The sequence below is a fragment of the Camarhynchus parvulus genome, chromosome 15 (assembly GCF_901933205.1).
Source record: "Camarhynchus parvulus chromosome 15, STF_HiC, whole genome shotgun sequence".
NCBI lineage: Eukaryota > Metazoa > Chordata > Aves > Passeriformes > Thraupidae > Camarhynchus > Camarhynchus parvulus.
The window spans coordinates 3,764,861-3,780,218 of NC_044585.1; the positions used below are offsets into that span (position 1 = coordinate 3,764,861).

The 15,358-nt window shown below is 42.1% G+C and overlaps 1 protein-coding gene across 2 annotated transcripts in view; it reads left to right on the forward strand.

Annotated features, from left to right (window-relative positions):
• The window catches only part of GCN1 (GCN1 activator of EIF2AK4), a 38,432-nt gene extending 26,888 nt beyond the window's left edge, over window positions 1-11,544 (forward strand). Inside the window, exons 44-58 of one of the 2 annotated variants that reach the window (XM_030958717.1) lie at window positions 94-309; window positions 643-807; window positions 1,219-1,380; window positions 1,839-1,931; window positions 2,181-2,324; window positions 3,291-3,560; window positions 3,673-3,786; window positions 4,302-4,532; window positions 5,126-5,319; window positions 5,888-6,002; window positions 6,983-7,079; window positions 7,932-8,077; window positions 8,674-8,778; window positions 10,047-10,265; window positions 10,823-11,544. In XM_030958717.1, coding sequence (XP_030814577.1) covers window positions 94-309; window positions 643-807; window positions 1,219-1,380; window positions 1,839-1,931; window positions 2,181-2,324; window positions 3,291-3,560; window positions 3,673-3,786; window positions 4,302-4,532; window positions 5,126-5,319; window positions 5,888-6,002; window positions 6,983-7,079; window positions 7,932-8,077; window positions 8,674-8,778; window positions 10,047-10,265; window positions 10,823-10,948 — 2,397 coding nt within the window. In that variant the 3' untranslated portion in view covers window positions 10,949-11,544. Of the gene's footprint in view, window positions 1-93; window positions 310-642; window positions 808-1,218; window positions 1,381-1,838; window positions 1,932-2,180; window positions 2,325-3,290; window positions 3,561-3,672; window positions 3,787-4,301; window positions 4,533-5,125; window positions 5,320-5,887; window positions 6,003-6,982; window positions 7,080-7,928; window positions 8,078-8,673; window positions 8,779-10,046; window positions 10,266-10,822 lie in introns of both variants that reach the window. The other variant, XM_030958716.1, reaches the window with a different exon arrangement.
• The last annotated feature ends 3,814 nt before the right edge of the window (window positions 11,545-15,358 follow it).

Here is a 15,358-nt window from a genome sequence, read left to right on the forward strand (position 1 = left end):
GCCTGCTGGAAAAACATACTAAATAATCATGTATTCTGTTCTTTTTATAGATTTCAGGGGCAGATAATACAATTCTGTGCTGTTTCTTTCCAGGCTATCATTAATGCTCTGGGAGTGGAGAGGAGGAACAGGGTGCTGGCAGGGCTGTACATGGGCCGCTCGGACACGCAGCTGGTGGTGCGCCAGGCCTCCTTACACGTCTGGAAAATCGTTGTCTCAAACACTCCTCGCACGCTGCGGGAAATCCTGCCAACACTCTTTGGGCTTCTGCTGAAATTCCTGGCCAGTACTTGTGCAGATAAACGAACGGTGAGGAATTAAGTTGTGCCTTCCTGATCATGCAGGTGACTGTAGAAAATACCTCCTGATAAACAGAGGATAATTCTTCTCTATAAGTAACTCCAAAGCTGTCATCAGTTTAACTGTTCCGAGCATAAGCACGTCTGAATTCTCTACTGAAGGCAACAGAGGTTGTGAAGACACTAAAACTATTTTTTGATGGTTATTTGTAATACTGTTTCCATTCCTACACTCTGTCTGCACTAGGAACAGTAGCTTTTGGTCAAAAGTGAATGTTTGCTCACAGTTCACCTTCTTAAGTTTTATGAAAAAGGAAAATAATTAATACATTTTTGGGGACAGGTTGCAGCACGGACATTGGGAGACCTTGTCCGAAAGTTAGGGGAGAAGATCCTCCCTGAAATCATTCCTATCCTGGAAGATGGACTGAGATCAGACAAGAGTGATGAGAGGCAAGGAGTCTGCATTGGTTTGAGTGAGATCATGAAATCAACCAGCAGAGATGCGGTGAGTCACATGTGCCAGGTGAAATTCCCATTTCTCCCAGGTATTGATGTTATGGTGCAGGTATTGCACTTGAGACAGAAAAACACAGCTAGTGCTGGACTTGTTCTGTGGTTTGAAGTCAGGGCTTGTAACTAACACTGAGTTGCTGCTCAGGCAATTTGTATGAATTTGTATCAGTCAGTAAATTTAAACATTGCCTTTTATGAGATACAATACTAGAAATCTTCCACTAGGTAGCCTTAGAGCACTGCAACTATTCCTGCTGGTGGATTTTACTTTTCTTCCAATATTATTCCAAGCAAACTGCAGTTTAGTTTCAGTTGTGCAAATTCTGCATTCTTTACTACTTTACTGAGATATGTGTGTCTGTTGTGCTTTAGATGTTCTGTAATTTTATCTCTTCATCCACAGGTGCTGCTTTTCTCTGAGTCCCTGGTTCCTACAGTGAGAAAAGCGCTGTGTGACCCTCTGGAAGAAGTTCGAGAGGCTGCAGCCAAAACATTTGAACAGCTGCACTCAACAATTGGCCATCAGGCTCTTGAAGACATCCTGCCCTTCTTGCTGAAGCAGCTGGTGAGCATTGCTCAGCATTAGTCAACAGCCTGATTAATGACATTGTGGGACAAGTTTTGAATAATTAACTTAAAGGAGCAGGAGGATTGTAGTGGCAGACCAACCAGGGAATGGCAGCAGTATTTTGTCTCCTCCTGGAGTCATCCTAGGCAGTGGTAGGGAAGCGGTTATGGCTTAAGCCTAGGCCTGAGAATTGCTACAGCTGGCTCTGTGATGGAATTGCCACTGTCACCCTATGAAGTTGCTTGGCCACTATGCCTGAAATGGAAAATCTTTCTGATGTGACAGAAGAGCTTGGTTTGGGTTTTTCTAGGGACTATGAGAATATGAGAACATTTTTTAATAGAAGAACTTGGTTTTGTTTTTATGATCACATGTAAAATTGTCCCTTGAAACAGGGCTTAGCTTAGTGTGTCACTGATCATTTCTCAGGTTTCTCTCTTTCTGTTTCCCTGTAGGATAATGAAGAGACAGCTGACTTTGCTGTGGATGGTCTTAAACAAGTTATGGCTGTCAAGAGCCGTGTGGTGCTGCCTTACTTGGTGCCAAAGGTACAATGGGAAATAAATTTTAAATGTGATATTTGTGCTGTTTCCTCTGCTTGCTGCCAGTTTTCTCTGGACCAATACAGCAGAAGAGAGAGCATAGTCTGAAATTTTCTTCTGATTTTGTGCTCAAAACATTGTTATTTGGCTTGTGATGCATAAATATTTCATGTTGTAGAGAAAGTGAGACTCCTGAAAAAACTTTCTGCTTGTCTCAGTTTTTGGTGTTGTTTTTGTTATTTTTTATTTTTGTAGCTGACTACCCCCCCAGTGAACACCCGGGTGCTGGCTTTCCTCTCCTCAGTGGCAGGGGATGCTCTGACACGGCATTTGAGTGTCATCCTGCCTGCCATGATGTCTGCACTCAAAGAGAAGCTGGGCACCAGTGAAGAGCAATTGGCAAGTAGCACAGCTCAACTCTTTGTTGTGACAGGTTGCCTGAAGATAGTGCACCAGGTTTACTTCCCATCCCAGAATCTGTGTTCTCTAGATTCACAGATTGCATGTTTAATTCAGTCCATTAGCTTCTCCAGGATGAGTCTTATTGCCTGGTGGCATACTGTGAGTCAAAAAACGTATGCTTTCCAAATCTATTTGTATCCATTTAAAAGTCTCCTTGGCCTGCTACAAGATACAATTCTCAGTTTGCTTATTCCTGGAGAACTGCCAGAAAGTCTAGTTAACTTTGTATTTATTCTTGGTGTAGAAGACTGAGAGACTAAAGGGCTGCAGGGAGGAAATCTCCTATTTTGCATGCTGCACTCCTCACGTACTGCTTTCCAAAACATCTGGTGTTTGGACTCCAGAGAACATCCTGGAGTTGTGACTGTGGACAGACATTTTCATAATCAGTTGGTGAATTAGAAAGGAGTGACAGAGTCCTGTTGCCTTTCTGCTGTGGATACCCATTAGATCAGCTTCTAGCCCCAAGTCTGCCTGGAGATCTCTAATGTACCCACAGACGTGCTTGTAATTAGGGCTGTGACGCACAGCATTAAACCACCTAAATCAGAAGAATGTTATCTGACAAGACTCACAGTCTCTCATGGGTGAGTAAGATGGGGGAGACTGAGCTACTCTAATTTTTGTAAATTAGCCCTCCTGCAGCTGCTGGAGCAATCAGTTCAGCAGAGTTTGGTCACTTGTTAAATTTTAAGAATTGGTCATACCTGTATGTCTGCACCAGGACTGAGTCAAGCCTTTAATGGTGATGTGACCAGGTCTTTAATGAGAAACAATTAGCAAGTGGGGTGTGTTGTAGGATTTATCTAAGAGACAGTGCTGGGGATAACATGGAGAAACCTGGGGCTAAATTTGGCTTTGTTCTGTTTGAGAGCTAATGTAAAGTTAATTTGGACTTTTCAGGAGATGGCAAACTGCCAGTCTGTGATCCTCTCTGTGGAAGATGATGTTGGACAAAGAATTATAACTGAAGATCTGCTAGAAGCTACCCGCAGCCCTGAGCTGGGCATGAGACAGGCAGCAGCTGTCATGCTGAATATCTACTGCTCCAAGACAAAAGCAGACTACACTGGACATCTCAGGAGCTTGGTTTCAGGCTTGATTCGCCTGTTTAATGACACCAACCCTGTAGTTCTGAATGAAAGCTGGGATGCACTTAATTCCATCACCAAGGTGAGAGGCAGCTTAAAAAGGTTACAGGAGTAATGCCTGCCCTGAGAAGACTTCACAGAAGATATCTGGATGTCGTGTTGCCTGATCTTTCTTTTACCCCTCTCTCCTGCAGAAATTAGATGCTGGGAACCAGCTTGCTCTCATTGAGGACCTGCACAGGGATATCCGGATTGTAGGGAATGAGGCCAAGGGCGAGCATGTGCCAGGATTCTGTATTCCTAAGAAGGTAAAGGATCAGAATGAGTGTAGATTCATCACAGCCACAATACCCCACCTTTGGGGAGAGCTGATTGATATTATAGCTATTAGAAGCAGTGACTATTTAGGCTTTCCAAACCTGTATACTGGAGGACTTTTTGTAGGTTAGAGCTCTTGAGTAACCCTACAGAAGACCCCTCTTGCAATGAGGTCTCTGACAGTTCTGTTATGCACGTAAGTTATGGTTACTGGCTGCTTTTTGTGGGGGAGTAACACTGGACTTCTGTGCCAAATTTCTCTGGTTTAAAAATTCCCTGAGCCGCCACCACTTTTCTCATAGCAACTGGCTTAGTAAGGCGGAGAGGCATGAAATCAAACCAAATAAAAGTAGCTCTGTCAATGTGGAATCAGGCAGCTGAAGGTCAACAGGAAATTGAGAGAAACTCTCCAAGTTTGTGCATCTGGTGTATAATAGCAGCAAAAATAAGATACATATTTCTTGCATCTTAGCTTCTAAGCTTTCTTATCCGATTTTCGTGACAGGGAGTGACTTCCATACTTGTGGTGCTGCGGGAAGGTGTTTTAACTGGTAATCCAGAACAGAAGGAAGAGGCAGCAAAGGCCTTAGGGCTGGTTATAAAACTGACTTCAGCTGAAGCTCTCAAACCATCTGTGGTGAGCATCACTGGGCCACTCATTCGAATCTTGGGAGATCGGTTCAGCTGGAATGTCAAGGTGGCTCTGCTTGAAACACTAAGCCTGCTTTTAGCTAAGGTAAGATTCAAAGTATTGGACTGTGGTTTGTGAACATTTTCCGTGGAAACCTTCAGAAATACCTGTTGCTGTTCGTGTAAATACAGCTGGGATGCCTGCTGCTGTGGATTTGGTATGTAGGAATAGCACTGTAACTGGATTGCATTCTTCCAGCAGCTTCTGGCCTACAAAAAAAGCTGAAACACTGGGCTTCTTAGAAATATTGATAAATGCTGATCCCACTTTCAAGTGATTAAAATCCACTATGTAATTAATCTCACCTGAATCCACCATTTTTATGTATTGTTAAGTGCAAAGATCTTACATATCTTTGAACAGAGCTGAGCTTTTATTCAGTGCTCTGAGTACATGATAGTGTAAAATTTCTCAGCGCTACCCTTGTATTTCAGTGTGAAGAAAAGATAATTAGATTGGAAAAGGTCAAAGGTTTTGTGGTAAATTGTTGTTTCATGTTTTTCCTGTTCTAGTAGCGCGTTAGATTTAACAAGGGTTCTCTGATAACAAACTGCTGTAGAAGAGGTTTCCAGGCTTTGATCTCCAACTGCTCTTTAATACTTGACCCCACCACTTTTCCTTCTTCCACTCTGGAATAGGTGGAGATTGCTCTGAAACCGTTTTTGCCCCAGTTGCAAACAACGTTCACCAAGGCTCTGCAAGACTCAAACCGCGCTGTTCGCCTTAAAGCTGCCGATGCTCTTGGGAAGCTCATTGTCATCCATGTCAAAGTGGATCCTCTCTTCACAGAGCTCCTGAATGGAATTCGTTCCAGTGATGACTCTGCCATCAGGTGAGCTGCAGCTGACAGCTCACACCTTTCTGCTTACTGAGGATGAAAGAAAGAGCTGGGATGAATGAACAAAACCCCCAGTTAGAGTAAGATGCATGTATTAATGAAAGCAGTGGACTGTAAACCAGGAATGGGGGTGATGGGGCCTTCCTGTGTCAGGTGAGCTGTGGGAGTATTTAGGAGAAAGAGTGCTGGGGGTCTGCCCAGTTCTCTCCTGCACATCCCCAAGCAGCCCACTTCCAGATAAAAGGCAGTATTGACTGTCAGTCTGACCTGAAGTAAGGCAGCTGTTCTTGTATCCTACGGGCACAGATCCCTAAGATAGGAACTTCCTGACATTGTAATTTTTTTCATGTTTGAACAAACAAAAAATATCTGTGCTGTGTTAGACAGAAACATGGAAGTACTGTCTAGGATGGATTCTCCAGCAGTAGAGGGGATCACTCCCCCAAACTGTAAGGCATCTCAGTGTAATTGCTGGGCAAGGATCTACAGGTATCCAGAGCCCAACTTTTCTTGGAGGGTGGGGGAGAGGCAGTGTCTGACTGTAGAATGTGATCTCTTCCAGGGATACGATGCTGCAAGCGCTTCGGTTTGTCACACGAGGAGCTGGTGCTAAAGTGGATGCTGCAATTAGGAAGAATATTAGCACAGTGCTGCTGGGGATGCTGGGACATGATGAGGTACTGCTTCTGCCACCTGCAAAGGTCCCGTGCTGCAGACAGTCTTGTTCTTAAATTTAAAATCCGAGCTTTCTAACAGAATTACTATCTAAAATAACTTCTGGGAAAATTACTAATGATGTAGTCACAGTCAAGAATTGGAGATTCCTGACCTGTCCCTGGTAACTCTGAAAAGCCTCCAGTTTAATGTTTCCTTGGCAACTGCATATGTGGGTTTGACCTGCAGCTCCTCACTAGCAGGTTTCAGGTAGCTCTGCAGTCAGGATTTGTTTTTTATCTTGGAGAAAGCCTGCAGTGCCTTCACTATATGCATGGATGGTGTTTGTAGCCTCTCAGGTGAGGTTTATCATTCTGTGTGAGAAATTTTTCTGATAATGACAGATTTTTCTCCCAGTTTAATATAGGGTCTTCTGTATATAGCAGATAGCAATGGTAACATGAGGGAGATTAAATTAATAATCTAATAATTTATTTTTTATGTCAGTCTTTGCAACAGACATGATTCTGTTGACGTGCTAGAAATAGAAATAAATTTGGGGGAGAAGTGGACAGTAATGGGATGGTCACATAAGGAAGCCAAACCAGCAAAAGCTTGGAAGTATTAAATGAAGAGTAGTAAGAGTTTATCACAGAGACCAGCTCATCCTGAGATGGCTAGATTTAAAGAAGCTCTTATGAGCTCATCTTTTAAAACACTGAATTTCATCTTTATGACTTTTCCATTTAACAAATCAAAACTTAGATAAAATCTGTAATTCTTCAGTCTCTCTGCTGGCTCTTTTGACCTTAGATTTGGTTTTAAGTTCCATTATGTACAAGAAACAATGAACTGAAAGAAATCCTCAGGAGTACGAGTGAAATACTACTATTTATTTTCTCCTCTTTATTTCCTGTCATCTTCTGACACTTGTTTTTCTCGCTGCCTGTCTCTGGGCTGTGTTGATCTCAAGCCATGTTCTGTGTTCTCCCATCCCTGTCAGGATGCCACCCGCATGGCCTCGGCCGGCTGCCTGGCAGAGCTGTGCGCCTTTCTGTCCGACGATGAGCTCAGCACTGTTCTCTACCAGCACTTACTGGGTAGGTGAAGCTCTTTACAGGACTGGAACAGATGCTGAAAGCAGGGAAGATTCCTTTTCAGCCATTGATTCAGGCTAACTTTGTGACTGAATCTCTGCTCTGTATTTTCTTGTGCTTTTCTTTGCTCATGGCTCTTAATTCGTGCACTCTGGTACACAGGAAGCACAGGTAACTGGTTGTCAGTTGGGGTTGCCCAGACTTCTTTCCCTGGATTTGTTATCTGATGGCTTGATAAAAGTCCTAGCATGGCTGAGTAATTGCTGTTGCCAACACAGGGACAGTTGGACATGACAGGATGTTCAGGCAGGGTGGACAGGAGGGCCATCCCACATTTTGGGAAAGCGCTGTGGTCTTAGGTTGCTGATGTTAATTATAGGCCACATCTGATGGCTTCACATGCTTTTGGAAAAGTAACTAATTTACCTCCAAGTCAGAAAAAAATGTGCATTTTAAAGGACCCCAATGTTTGAGAGTGTTACGGATTACTCTCCCCTGTAGGCTTAGAAAAGAAGTCTGTTGGCTGGTCAAATTATAGATAACTTACACAAATTTTATTAGAGAGTCAAAGCTTGTCTAATTTTGAACCATCAGAAGTATCTGAGTTGAACAAGAGAGTCCCTTGTTTGTGTCTGCTTCCCTGCCTGCCCAGGTGGTGTTCCTGCCTGGAAAAGGTGTTGCATTTTAGCTCTGTCTGTGTGTCTTTTGGGGAGAAATGGAGGAAGCAGGGCATTGCTTCATATGCTGCTCATTGTTTCTTATGGCAGTGAATTGACAAACTGCCAAAAGCCTCTCAGATGAAGAGGAGTAGATGGCAGGAGCCCTGCCATTGTTCTGTTCTTTCCTCTGCAGCAGATGTCTCTGGCATTGACTGGATGGTGAGGCACGGACGGAGCCTGGCTCTCTCTGTGGCTGTGAACGTGACTCCTGGCAAGCTGTGCTCCCCAAAATACTACAGCAGTGTCCAGGAGATGATCTTCAGCAATGCCACAGCTGACAGGGTGAGTCCTGCCCCACAGGGGGAGTGCTGTTGCAAGCTCTTGTTGGGAGCAGTTTTGAAAGGTGTGTGAACAGGTTCCTGTGTAACCAATCAGGACAAAAACCCCCAGGTGCCATCTGAAGATTCTCCCTTGGCTAGATGCAGTTTTTATGGTGAAATTACACCACTGTTCTGGTTCTTTGAGTTCTGATCTCTGGGGAGATGAAGATTATTTAATCTTTAACTGCAGAGTAGCTTTCATTTGGAGTAAATTACACTCCTGTTTCCCTAGAGAGTTCTCATTCACAGACCAAGTTTGCAAGAAGTGGAAATTGCTCATTTTAGAAGGGAGAGTTTAAATCTGATGTTGAATGAGTAGTTTGGGGTAGGAATTTTGTGGGCTTGGTGGGGCCTGCTGCTTTATTTCTTTTGGCTCGTGGTTGCATTGGAATTTTTTCATTATATTACCAAATATAATTAACCCAATGTTTTTAATGCTGCTGTTCTTTTGAAAGATGGGTTTAGCCTTCCGCAGAAACTGACAGACCATGAGTTTGGTTTTAAAGGCTGTTGTTGAACTGTGCTGTAGTAATACCAATTCTTGTCTTTATGTTGAAGATCCCCATTGCAGTTAGTGGCATCAGAGGGATGGGCTTTCTCATGAAATACCACATGGAAGAGGGAGGCAACCTGCCTCCCAAACTTTCCAGCCTCTTTATTAAGGTAAGAATTTTCATGTTAGCTACCTGCTGGTGTTCTTGTGTGATCTGAATCTCTGTTTGACCTAACTCATGGGTGGGTCTATCAAGTCCCTGAAAATCTAGAAATTTCTTTTTGAGGCAGAGTGCAGATAGAATCACTCTATCAGCCTACTTTGAAGCTGTGAATACAACACTGCCATCCCTGCTCTAACATGGAAATTTGCTTCTGAGCCTTCTGTGCTGAATCTCAAGCCTGAGTCTTATAAATGCATTTTTCCTTTATAGTAGCAAACAGCTGGCAGAGAGGCAGAGATGACTATGAGGAAGATGTCAGGTTTTTAACATTGCTAAAGGTCAAACAGCCTTTGCTAGAAATCAAATACCAAAACTCACCTGACCTGAGAACATTGAAATTAACATATTTTTTCAGTTTAAAATATTTAAATATTTTTCTTCAAAATTCCTTTATTGGTTGTTTGTTTCTTTTGGTGTGTGGCTAGGGTTTTTTGATTTCTTTAGTTGTCTGCCCTCCCCAAACCCCACCATACACTTGAGTATCCCTCTTGGTAGACAAGGATAGATAGAGGGGTGATGCTGCAGCATGTTACATTTTCAGGTTTTACATTTCTTTGCAATTTACTTGAAAAAATACCAAACCTGCCAAGTTGACATGATACAGCCAACATTCTTCAAAGCAGACTTTTTGTTTGAAGTCCAACTTTCCTATGTTAATATAAATATAATAGTATTGTGTTAAAATATAAAATACCACAGTTGCCACAAAACCTTTATCACCACATTAATAATGCATGTGACATTCAGACTTAGCTTTCACGTTTTAAATGGGTTAAGGTTAAAATACAAAACTCTCATTCTTTGAATTTTGAAGTGAAATCCACTGTTCAAATGCACCAAGTGTTCCAACCAGAGACTGGCTTGGCTGTTGTTGCTGAGTGAGTTGTAGAGGTGCTGACACTATCAGCTTTTCTGCACTTAGTGGTCATTGTCGTTTCCTGAGACAGCTGAGATGAACATGTGATACTGTCATCTACTACATATGTAGAAATTTTCTATTGAAAAGTTGTCATGTTTTCAAGGTTTGACCTTCTCTTACACAACTTAGTCAGACTTAACTGGTAACAAGTGTGTATCTTGTGTACCTGTGAGTTGAAAACTGCTTTTCTTAGCATAGTTTTAAATAATCAAATTAGAAAAAAATTAACAACTGCTTTAAATATATGTTCTTGGTATATCTGAATGTAAGTGGAAGTGTATCTTTGTCTCCTTCAGTGTCTTCAGAACTCATCCAGTGACATAAAGTTAGTTGCAGAAAAGATGATTTGGTGGGCAAATAAAAGCCATCTTCCCCCATTGGATATTCAGACAATTAAACCAATTCTCAAAGCACTTCTGGACAACACAAAAGACAAAAACACCAGTGTAAGAGCCTACAGTGACCAGGCTATTGTCAACCTCCTGAAGATGAGAGCGGGTGAAGAAGTGCTTGAGGTATGAGACATATAAAAAAACCATACTTGTTGGTAGTAAGGCTGTGTCACCCTGTTCTGCATTTGTCTGTGAGGTGCCTGCAGCCTCAGAATGTGCTGGAAGTCTCTTATGAAATAGATTAAGTGGCATGTTCCCATTTTCTTTTAGATCTTCAGCAGCATTCTCATGCTAAGCTCTGAAGACATCAGCAGCAGCTGTTCTGTACAACCTTACAGTGCAGCATTAATAGAATGGAGGCATTTAACACACCTCCTAAAGCCTTCCCTGTGCTGAGTTCCCTCGACTAGCACTGATAATTCATTGCTTTGGTCACCTGGATGATCACAGTGTAACGTGTTAGGAAGTATTTCGGATAGACCACTTTATGTATCCATTTCCAGACCTGTTTTCTAAGTCTGACCTGGTTTTGGATAGCTCTGGAATTGTAAAACCAGGTGGGGACTTCTGGGACGTTTGAAAGATTTTAGTTGATACAGTGCCTAAGGCACTTACACTCACTCTAATTTTGAATGGTGTGCTGTAAGGAGTTGGTAACTGTTGCTGTCTCCCTTCCACAGTCAGTTTCCAAGATTCTGGATGCTGCCAGCCTGGAGCTTCTCAATGAAAGCTGCAGGAGGTCCCTGCGGAAGCTGGCTGGGCAGGCTGACTCCGAGGAACAGATCGATGACACTATCCTGACGTGATAAAGCTCCCGAAGACCAGGAAACACTGAACCAACCGCTGCATCAGCATTTCAACTCCAACACCTATTATAAATGTTTTCATTTTTGAAAATGTTAATTCTGATGGGATTTCATGAAAAGGACTCCCAGAGAGTATTTTAGTATCAAGTATACCAGAATAGCCTTAATTAGACCCACACTAGATGAAAATTAAAAATTTGGTCCCCTTTTTGAAACAGATAATGCGCAAGAGACAGACATACTAACCACTGGTCAGCTGTGGCCAATTGTGAGATGTGGCTAGAGCACATCAGGCTTAATCTCTGTTGACAACTATTTCCTTTCCAGGGTCTGTGCATAAACTCCACTACTGGAGGTGTTGTTGGTTTTTGCACACACCCTGGGAGGCAGGAATAGGACTCAGTGAAAGTTCAGTTGTATTGTTTCTGTGTACTGCTAACTTGCTGCTTGTGACGGTTCTGAAGACTGAAAATCCCTGTAAAACGAAGTATTTAAAATAGCCTTAGAAATCACAGATGCGAAAGGGGGATTAAATGCAGTCTGTTTAGAGAAGGAACATTTAATAAAGGCTCTGACTTTGATCCTTCTGATGTAAACTGTTCTTTTTACAAATTCATTTGTCAACAAACTGTGATTTACTTTTCAGACCTGTTTATTCTAGGGCATACAGTTTGTAGAGTGGACAGTGCTGTGATCTGTGAAAACCTTTTGCAGAACTGAGGCAATACAGGTTTTAAAGCCAAGCCAGAACTGACATTTAATGAAATTTGTAAATAATTTCTCCTGTTAATTTCCAAAGTATTTTTGACTACAGACAGCTTTTTAGTTACCCAACTCACAAAAAGTCCTTTGTATTTATGTCTTCAAAAGCTTCACAAAATACCTGGCATTAGGTCTTTTGGTCAATGAGTTGTGCTGCTCCAAGAAAGTCTTTTATTTTACCTGGCCACATATATCTCTCTTGAAAAAAAAAATCAATTTACTAGTAGCTTTGATGTCACTTGATGGAAATACTGAAAATCTTGTTGCAGAATACAGATTTTTAGAAGGCTAAATGAGCTTTACGTTTCATGTAGAGCAATAGTTACGTGAGCCTTACCTATTTTATGAAACTCACAGAAGCTGGTTGCACCTGAGAAGACAGAGCACTAAGATTTGTTATTTTATGTGGGTGGGGTGTGTGTGTGTGTGTAACCTTCCTTGCTTGTAACTCTGGATGGCTCAAACCACGATGATGGGAGAACACAATACACATAAAATTGGAGAGCATGAGGTGGAACCCCATGGGAACACACATTCTGCTAGAAGAAATTTTCTGATTGTTATGGCAGTAGCAGCAAACACAGGAACATTTTTATCATATTCATGCCTCAAACAGCAAGATACAATCGTGAGCAGGTAGTTGGCAGTGCTGTGGTTTGTTCTGGTCAGAAGTACAAAAATCTGACAAAAGGTTCTTGGTGCTGTGTCAGTTCCCAGCCTGTGGTGTAGCATCCTGACACCAGATTTGCTGTAGGAGTTAGTGGAAGGAACTTGGGAAATCAGCTATTTTACCCTGTACCTAGGCTCAGCTCCCACTAAACCATTCCTAGCTGACTGCCCCACAATTGTTCATACAGCTTTATAGGATGGAGATTCCATAACCTCTCATTGCCATCTATTTTGTTATATGAACTTACCAGACTGTCAGAACTTACCTCACGTCTGAAGAAAAAGTTTTCCTTGCTGCTACTTGAGTCCATTGCTGCTTGTCCTGTTCCCACAGACATTGAAAATAGTTCATTTTTGCAGCAACTGCATCATCACTTCAGTGTCCTCACCCCTGGATGAAATAAATTTAGATTTTCTATGTATTTCCTTAGAGATTTCTATGTTTTCTAAACTTACACTGCTGCCCCTCATGTTGGTTTCATTCTGACACCTCCTTGCCTCAAGGTGGCCACTGCTGGCCCAGGTCTCCTGGGAAGCTGTTTTGCAAGCCCCACACAACAAACTCAGTTGTCCACCCCAGGTCTGGGTATTCCTTTGTTGCAACACCACCATGTCGTGGACACGTTTAGTTTGTGATCAGCTATGAAGCCAAGCTACAAAATGGCTCTTTAGTTAATTATCTCTAATCTTGTATTTATGCATTGGACGTGTTTCTACAAAACTGCAGTGCTTCCCAGTTGGTCTGATGGAAATTGTGTTCTATTCATCACATTTAGCTGCATTCTGAAGGTGGGTTTTAATTCTGATTTTTGCCTTTCAAAATACTTGCAAATCTGAAATAATCTTAAAACTACATATTTTGCACTGAGTTGGTAATACTCAAGAGTGAAAAGTCAGCTAAATGCTCTTAAAGATTTGGCAGCTTGGGGCACTAGAATGAGTTTAACCTGTGATGAATTAGTTGTGCTTTGGGATCCCAGGAACGGCAGTTAAACCATGCAATGCAAAAACCTCTGCCTTGAAACATGTACAAAATTTGATGCCACTCAAAGCCTACTAAGTAGGTGTCAAAAATCTCAGTGATTGTACTGGAATCACTCACTCCATCACTGCAGCCAGGAAGGAATGAAAAAATGGCAAGTTTTGGTGAAGAATGGCTGTTTGAGCTCTTGATCACGGGCACCTTGGCTTATTCTGATTCCAATTGATGCTCCACATGGGAAAAGAAAATTATAGGTAAATGAAGCCTTTTATTCACTTGTTCATTTCAGCCAATAAGATATTCTGTTATTTTGATGATTTGTATTTCCAGCTTAGGTAGCAGCAAGTGAAAAACTCATTCATCTTCCCAAACAGCACCTGAATTTCTGTACTAAGCTGTTGTTCCTGAGAGGGAGGAGTAAAAGGTAGGAGCTCACTTGCACTTGTGGAGAATATGCTGATTTTTCAGTCACAGGGAAACACTCTATTTGGATTTTGATAGCTACTTTTGCTAAACTATTTCTACACTGCAGTATTAATATATCAGAGATAAAATACCCATAATTTTTGCCACAACATTAGATCTGATAAATTGATTGTACCAACTTGGAGACTAAAGAATTAATTTTTTTCTCTAATTTCAAATGTCTTAAAAATACCAGTTGTCAGTAAAAGATAATTTTTCCCTACAACTGATGGTAATAACATCTTTGAACTGTCAAGCAGCTGTCTCTGAGTGACAGCTGAACTATGTGTATTTCAAGAAGATAAAAAAATAATTTATGAGAGAAGTTTAAATTTACAAGGTGCCAAAAACTACAATGGAAGAGAGACAAATGTAAAAGCATAAAATATTCAAATATTTTGATTTTTTTTTGATTAGTCACAATTCTTACTGTCCATTTTATTTGGTAACATCATGACGCTTCACACTTTTCACATGATGAAGTTTCATGAGCTTAAAAATAGAAGTAATAGCAGTCACTGTCATTTTGGGTTTGAGCTGGTGGTTTGTGTGCTGGGTTCAAGGATTTCCCTGCAGCTACAGTGTCCTCAGTTACTCTGGTGGTGCTGGGCTGCCCCAGTGCTTGTCTGGGGTGAGTGATATATCTATATATCTATATATGTGGTGTATGAGTTGCAGAGTGAATGTGAGCTGAAGGTCACATGGGTGGATTCCATGATGTGAGGACCTTGGTGAGGCGAACTTTGAAAACCATAATATGTTTTTCAAGGTTAAGATTAAGAAAGGTTTGTAATTAAGTGAAACATGACCCACTAGACCAGGTTGCTCCAGTCCCCACCCAGCCTGGCCTTGGACACATCCAGGGATGGGGCAGCCACAGCTTCTCTGGGCAACCTGTGCCAGGGCCTCACCACCCTCACAGGGAACAATTTAATCCTAATACAGACTCATTTATGATCTGTAACAATCCAAGTTATTCAGTGCTAATATACCTCTTCCCATCTGGATGACAATGCATGTTAGTAACAGGTTTCCTTAAATAATTCAACTTGATCTCAGGAGTTCAAGTACCAGTGAGAATGTTTAAGAAAAATTAATTAGAGAAAACCCCAGCACTTTCCTTGTTCCATGTCTCCACTTAGAAGTGGCAATCACCTAAAAAGTGACTATAGTCTGGCAGAATTTGTGTAGTCAATGTCTGCGCAGCTGATAACAAAATCACTCAGGCTGCTGGGAGTGCTTTGGAACTGCAGATGTGGCTGGGGGCGGTGCAAACACAGCTGCTGCTGGGCTTGAGGTCAAGGCCCTTCCCGAGCCATACACAGGCACATCTCTGGATTAAAAACCCCAGGCATTCCATTTCAGACTGGCCTGACTTGCCAGGCCTGTGACACACACCTGGGCACTTCCTATCACTGCTGTGGGGCTCCTCACCTGCGGCTTGGGCTGCGCTGGGAACTGTTCCTGTACCTACACAAATCGCTCCTTTGGAGCGGAGCTGGGACTGCTGCGGCTCCCTCACGCCTCTGACA